Source organism: Bidens hawaiensis, unplaced genomic scaffold, assembly GCF_021521415.1.
Source record: "Bidens hawaiensis isolate Kalapana, Puna unplaced genomic scaffold, B.hawaiensis_p1.1 tig00004109_1, whole genome shotgun sequence".
NCBI lineage: Eukaryota > Viridiplantae > Streptophyta > Magnoliopsida > Asterales > Asteraceae > Bidens > Bidens hawaiensis.
The window spans coordinates 2111451-2119330 of NW_027491243.1; the positions used below are offsets into that span (position 1 = coordinate 2111451).

A 7880-nucleotide genomic window follows, 5' to 3' on the forward strand; every position below is an offset into this window, starting at 1 on the left:
GATCGGGTTTTACCAACGCTCGAGTTTTACCGGCTAACCCCACCCCATTGGTCCACCTCAAATTTATTTTTTTTTATTTTGGTTTTAGTTCTGGTACAATAACACACATAAACAGAACCAACTGAATTTGCGTTGACTTACCGCCTAAACACTTATGACCGACAACGCTTGAGTTTACTATATTGCGCCGGTAAAACACTAGTTTTATATATAAATCATTGATTACAACGCTAAGTTACTAACTCATGTACAACATGGGTTGTATACAATATGTAAGGAAACGGAATATGTTTATAATATGATATAAGATGTTCATATGAATATTATAATTTAAATGGTCAAAGATTCTTGCTGTCTTCTTCCGTCGTCAAATTTTCACCAATAAAGCACTTCTGTATATGTCATTACCAGTTTACCACCCACACTTCAACCGACATCCGCTATTGTATTCTCCAATCACCAACATTACAATCCAGTTTCCATATCATAAAGAAAACGCAAACCTAATGTTTTTTTTATTGTTCACCTCAACCCATTTTCTTTTTCCACCGTATCTCAAAGTCTCAAACCATCAATTTAGTAAGAATGAAACATAACAAAACAGACACACAAACCCACCAATTCAATCTATATATATAATAGATTTTATCCCCCGTATTACGGGGGTTGTTTTACATTATTCGTTTTTAATATTTATATATGCATATTTGGATTTTAATTTTATTTATTATAAAAAGTTAATAATTAATATACTTGAGGTTTGATGATGAAATGGTTTCACAAATAAATGATATGTTAATCCGGTTTAAAAGCTATCTGGATTTTGTGATACCCATTACCCGTTTATTTTCTTCATTATAAAATTGTTTCTTAATTATAAATAATATCTTTTTTTAAAATAAAATAGGATATTAATTTTTAGTATATTCCTATTTTATATGATTTTCATATAAAATATTTGATGAGATTATTTTTTAATATAATGAGATGTTATAACCCGTTTAAGAGCTATCTGGGTTTGGTGAGACCTTTACCCGTGAATTCGGGTCAAATGTGTGAGAAGCCTTCATTTACAAATAAATTAATCTGATGGCTTGAGAGAATGGTTGTTTTACATTTTTTGTTTTTTAATATTTATTTTTTGGATTTTAATTTTCTTTATTATAAGAAAGTTAATAATATACTTAGGGTTTGATGATGAAAGGGTTTTATAAATAAATAATATGTAATAACCCGTTTAAAAGCTATTGGATTTGGTGACCCATGACCCGCTTATGTTTTTTTTACTATAAAATTGTTTATTAATTATAAATAATATCCTTTTCTTTTTAAATTGGATATTAAATTTTAGTATATTCCTATTTTGTAGGATTTTCATATCAAATAATTGGTACGATTAATTTTTAATTTAATGAGATGTTATAACCCGTTTAAGAGCTATCTGGTTTTGGTAAGACCCATAACCATTAATTTGGATTAAATCAATGAAAGGGCTCCATTTAAAAATCAAAAAATCTGGTGGCTTCCATAAAAGGGGGGAGCGACCACATCACGACACGTAGGATTTCTGGGTTTTCGTTTGTATATATTATAGATATATATTGAGAGAGTTATTACTTATATAATATTTATTTACACTACACACGACATAATATGCTCTAGTAGAAAATCAGGCAACTCATCATACTAACAAATGATAATGTGTAGACAAATGTCCTATTAGATTAATTGTGCCTAAATATAGCTTGACAGTTACAAATATTTTTTTTGAACGACCAACTAAGTAACTCCGGGTATATCGTACGCGGCCCTCAATGGCTAAAGGTAGCCCGAGCCGGCCACGAGTCCGGACGGACGGAGCCCCTAGCGGTTCACCTATTGAGGGATTCCCCTGATAAAACCCGACCCACACGCCCGCCAAACGGCACGATAACGAGGAGCCAGTAAAACCGGGGTGAGATCAGGACTCAAACCCTGGCAAGCTAGGGTCATCCCTCATATCTCCCATATAAATTGGTGATAGTGAGGTTTGATCCCCCTACCTCTCATTAGTAAAGTGAGTGCTCTATCATTGAGTCACATCCAATTTACTTGACAGTTACAAATATGGTGATAATTGCTTGTTATAGTTAAATATGTAGAAGTTATCTAAATAAATTTTCATCATTTCTTGATCAACTAAATCTTCCTGCATTAAAATATGTATAGCATTCCCACTGCATTCTCTAAATTATGTGAGGGGGTCTCTATTTTTTAGTGATGGTTAAAAGTGATTGTGAGATGAGGAGAGAGAAAATGTTACCGTTTATGGTTAAATTAGAAGAAACATAATGTTCATCTCTATAATATTTTAATGTTTTTGAAACTTGAAAGTGGTTGTAACTTGTAAGTGAATAAGAGAGAAAAAGAAATGATAAAAGTATAAAAAAAATATTATTTAATTGAAAATTAGAGAGAAAAGATGGTGTTTTTAGTGTAATTATAGAGATTGAGTATAAAAAAAAGTGTTATTTAATATGCTATTTACAAGTCACTGATCTGAGCATTGTCAAATGTGACATTTCTCTAGATCCTTGCTCAGTATCATTTGGACACCTATATATATTTAATGCAAAGGGTTACATACTTGTAGTTTCAGATATTAATTCTTATGTTTCTCTTACTAGTGACATGTGTGGATCAATCTGGTGCGGCTCTAAAATTGTTGTCAGAGAAGAATCAATTCGACCTTGTCATGATAGACGGCAACATGAGTGACGTGGATACTCTGACATTTCTTAGATTAACAAAGCCCATGGATGTACTAGCTGTTGGTGAGTCTAGATCACCTTAATAATTTGATCTTATGTAATTTATCATGTTTGTAACATCAAGTATCCATTCACCTTTAATTTGTTTAATACTGTAGTGATGTCCGAGGAAGAGAATGAGGCTTTCATGCATGAAGTTTTCAAGAGTGGTGCTTTTCGTGTTGTCAAGAGGCCATTTACTATCGATGCAGTGAGGCATATACGCCAAGATGTCGTAAGGGAGAGAATTCTTGCAAATGAAAAATGGGAGAACAGAAATATAGAAATACAAGACAATGGAAGTTCTGGTGGTAGAAAGAAGGTTAAACCTGGTCCGAGAAAGAGAGTCCACCCATTGTCTGATGATGATTTTGACGATGATGACGATGTTGAGGATGCTGATTGTACTGATGATGTTAGAATAATGAGGAAGAAGATATGCGTTGAGTGGACAGACGAACTTCATGAGAAATTCCTGCTCGCCGTTCACCAGCTTGGTGAAGGAAGTATAAATTCATCTTTCAGCATTTTTACTTCTAATGGATTTACTGAAATTTTAGAATGTATTCTCTCTAATCTGTGTTTTAAATATCAGGATGTTTTCCAAAGAAGATACTCGAACTTATGGATGTCCCAGGCCTTACCAGAATGCAAGTTGCTAGCCACCTCCAGGTTAGTTTTCAAATCTATATTTTCTTGAGTTAATAGTTTAAATATGATGATACGTAACCAATTCCATCAATTATGGTAAAGTAGTGTCTGTAGTAGTGTTTGCATTTTGTTACCAATTAATCATAGCTATTCGCTAATATCAGCATATACTAATTAATCATAGCTATTCACTAATATCAACATACTAATTTTCATAGCTATTCACCAATAGGTAAATCGAAAAAATCTGTTATTATTTAAGCAAATTAACACATGTTTTCTATATCGATCTTTTTTAATGAGAAGAAAAAAAAACTTGTTCAAGATTCAAACAATCCTTACTTTGGCCAAACATTAAACTATATACATGTTTCCATAAGCATTATGTTTTCTACAAGGCTCATGCTCCGTTATGTAACGGTTAATATTAAATGGTTATATACTTTATCGCATCTTATAACATTTTTCTGCAACGGCAGCTATAGGTGCATGTTAGCTAATTTGCCAAGATTTCGCGCTGTGTTTTCAATTTTATAAATATATTCTTGTGTACCAGAAATGCCGCAAGGAGAACGTGAATTTTTATGGAAAGAAAACACCTCAGAATCATGCATCTCCTAGTAATATCTCACCACAACCACTAAGTGAAAGAAAGTTTGGGTGCATGCCAACCTTACAGAAGGATCATGAAGAAAACAATACCCTTATTGGCATTAACTTGCCAATCAATGGATGGCAGACTACTGAAGTAAATCGCACGAAGAACCGAACTTACAAAGCTGGTTCTTCATTGCTTAACATATCTAACCAAAAGAACATTGCACAACGGATTGAGTATACTCAAATACCATTTGGTAATGACCAAGAGAAAAATCAGGATGATGGATTTGGTAGTAGAATTACCCAAGCAAAACATAATTTTTTTCAACAAACAATATCGGGTGTACGTGATGTTGGCCAAGGTTCTAATGATCATAACTTGCCATCTATACGAAGACAATCATCTGAAGAATTCCCTGAGTTCCTGAAAGATTTGGATGGTAATGGTCCAAATGATATGTAGGACTGTTTCTCTGCGCTACAAGAAAGTCTTACCGAATAAGGTTAGTTATGCACATATTATTATTTACTAGCATTAATCACTGACTGATCCAAATGATATGTATGGCAGGATGCTGAAGTGGGCAAGAATCGCAGCTAATGTTGGAGTTGAGACGTTTTAATTTTCAGTTGTGTGCTATGAACATTTTCCTATTAGAAGTAGTAATAAGCAAGTATATTATTATGCTAGCATATATAGAACAAATGTGTTGAACAATTTGCATGAATGATGACTGTTTAATTTTTCATAATCTATTGACACCGTACAATTCTCTAAATCATATTTTAATTTTAGTTTGTTTGTGTTAAATGTTACTGGTTTGGCAAACAGTTAAGGGTTCTATTAATGAACTATGTCGGGATGTTTGTTTGGACGTAGGCCAACAAACATATGACAATCCTCGAATGCTGACTAGTTTTAATCTGTTTCACACCACGTACTGACATATCAAAATAGAAATAGCTAGGATGAGAAGGCATGGCGTGAGAATAAGCAAACCTAAGCAAAGGGAATAGAGATGAAGGCTAGAAGAAACAAACTACGCATAAGATACGGTTGTACATCTGCAGAAAAAAGATTTGGAATTCCAAATCTATGTATACATCAGAAGAGAAATGGTAAGAAAGCAAAGGAACATGCCGACAATCTAGTGCTATCATTGTCAAGGTTATGGTCATTTTGCCATAAGTAGCGAAAGCAGGTTGTTTTGAAACCCGCTATCTTCGAACCCTGATATTGAGTAATTGGCTAAGGGTATTGAATATGGAGAATGGGATAACATTTGGGTTGTTGGTTTATCAAACAAAAGGCATATGGTAGGAAATATCTGTCTCTTTAATAAGTTCAAAACAAGTTTTAGTTTTAAGAGCCGAACTAACGAAAAGGAAATCTTTTTCACTATAGGAATCACCTCATAAGTGTTAAGTATAGGAACATCCCAAGCATATGCATTATATTCCAAAAGTAGACAAAAATGTGTTAATTAAGTGGAGATGTTTGTTGCATTGAAAAGACATTCAAGGAAGAGGAAGTTCATTAATCAAATATGAATATGGAAAAAGAAGATCATGTTATTTGGAGAATGATGAAAAGGAATTATATGCCTCCATCAAAAGGCATGATTGGAAGATTAGTTCGATCACTTGGATCGAATTATAGAGGAAGACAACAAGACTGCAAGGAAGATATTCAAGATTGAAGGGTTGAACTTTTCACAAAAGGAAGCAGATGAAGTTTGGGAATATTTCGGTAAGACCTTTGAAACTACTATTAAAGAAAATAACATTCAAAATGAGAAGGTGAAGATTTTGACCACTGATGAGTGGGGTAAAAGATGTCTTGTAATGTTTAAATAGCGCTTATGCTACTAATTGATTTTAGGAAAATTGAATTCTAATAATCCAAGAGTGTTGGGCAATAATAATCCCAACTAACAATGTGACTAGTAGCAATCCCAAAATTCAGTTTTTTACCAATATAACAATCTCAGACAAACTAGCCACTAACTTCTTTAATTTTTTGATGACGTGAGTTATTATGTGCCAATTTATTTGACTATTTAATAATTAAATTTTATTATAATAACATGCCCACTTATTTCATCTTTTTCAACCTACAACCTCACCAAACCTAACCCCATAACCACCCAACTTCTTCTTGGACTCTTGGTCATCATGACAACCACCATCCCACCGCCGGAAACCACCTATCACCACCGCTGAAAACCACCATCACCATCACCGAAATTGAATTAATTGAGGTAAAGTATAGGGGTTGATTTTGCCCTGTCCACGTTTCCGGCAAAAACAGAACACCTTTTCTAGTGTAAATCAAATTTGATTCTCTCTGCCGTAATCACACATCGTTGTTCTTGTTCACCGCCTCCGGAAATTTCTACCAGAATCACGTACGCCTCCATCAAACCTTCACATGTTAGTCCACCGACGCCGCCGGTAGCCACACAACAAATTAACAATCTTAAGATTCAAGATCTGAATCTTACATGGAGCCATTTTGTTTGCAATGCAGGAGAAGCTTGTCCAATTCAAGATTTGAAATGAAACATGGTGGTTTGGTTATGACGGTGGTGATGGTGGTTTCCTGCAGTGGGATGGTGGCTATCATGATGACCAAGAAGAAGTTGGGTGGTTATAGGGTTAGGGTTTGGTGAGGTTGTAGGTTGAAGAAGTTGAAATAAATGGGCATTTTATTATATTAAAATTTAATTATTAAATAGTCAAATAAATTGACACGTAATACGCCATGTCATCAGAAAATTAACGGAGTTTACGACTAGTTAGTTTGAGATTGTTAGAGCATTCCCAACCCGTTCTCCATCCATATCTCTATAATTACACTAAAAAACACTGCATTTCTCTCTTCTATTTAATTAAATAATATTTTTTTATACCTTTATCATTACAGTTTTCTCTCTCCACCCTATAATTTACAAAAAATCACTACCTTTTCCCCAAATTTACAGAAAATCACTACATTTTCTCTCTCCATCCTATAATTTACACTCACAACAACACCCTATAATTTACAAACGCTCCTCCAATAATTTTAGAGGATGGGCTGGGAATGCTCTTATTGGTAAATAAACTGAAAGTTGGGACTTGGGATTGCTATTAGTTATATTGTTAGTTAGGATTATTATTGGTCAATACTCAATAGTTTGGATTATTATATTCCAATTTTCCTTGATTTTATATCTGGAACGTGATTAATTTGTCGAGTATATTATATATGTAGGTGAGCGGACCTTAAACGAGTTAATTTGGAGTATTAATGATGAAGAACACTCAAGTTGTGGAGGGATATTGGAAGCACCCGGGAGGTCAAAATAATAAAAAATAAATAAAAAAATGAAGCCACTACCTTCCACCCTGCACTCGACCGCATTTGTACCCTATGTGCGCCGCGCTGCTACAACCCACACCATACTGCTGTTGCCCAGTTTTCTGACATTTGTTGTAAAGGGTATAGGAAGCTTGCCAGTGTTGGCATTCCTTGTGTGCTTTGAGTCGAGATCGAGGAACCAAAAGGTGTTTCGGGTTTGTCTCCAGTGGTGATTTTCGTGTATGGGATTTAGTAACTGAAATATTTCTTTGTGGCATGCCAGTAATCAGTATCTTCGCAACTCAAAACGTACAAGTATTCAACTTATCTATAGTTGTGTTTAGCAAGAACGGTTCGTCATAAATTTTTAAGCTGTATTCAAAAGTTTTTTTTTTTAATTTTTTTTATTTTAAGAAAACTTTTCGTGTAGGAAATCAAATAGTGGTAAAATGTTACAAAGAATCAGATGGCAAGGGTTTTTGAAATAAAACGTAAAA

At 34.0% G+C, this 7880-nt stretch overlaps 1 protein-coding gene across 1 annotated transcript; it reads left to right on the forward strand.

Annotated features, from left to right (window-relative positions):
• Positions 1 to 1814: 1814 nt before the first annotated feature.
• LOC143625567 (two-component response regulator ORR21-like) lies at positions 1815 to 4503 on the forward strand. The gene is made up of 5 exons (XM_077095870.1): positions 1815 to 1824; positions 2667 to 2813; positions 2909 to 3295; positions 3385 to 3461; positions 3997 to 4503. The coding sequence occupies exons 1-5, from the start codon at positions 1815 to 1817 to the stop codon at positions 4501 to 4503; spliced, it is 1128 nt and encodes a 375-aa protein (XP_076951985.1).
• Positions 4504 to 7880: the final 3377 nt, after the last annotated feature.

What these genes read in the sequence shown, in the direction of transcription:
- LOC143625567 (XM_077095870.1), top strand. An exon ending in TCACCAGCTTGGTGAAGGAA is followed by an intron (nt 3,296 to 3,384) that starts GTATAAATTCAT and finishes TTTAAATATCAG; the next exon opens with GATGTTTTCCAAAGAAGATA. An exon ending in AAGTTGCTAGCCACCTCCAG is followed by an intron (nt 3,462 to 3,996) that starts GTTAGTTTTCAA and finishes CTTGTGTACCAG; the next exon opens with AAATGCCGCAAGGAGAACGT.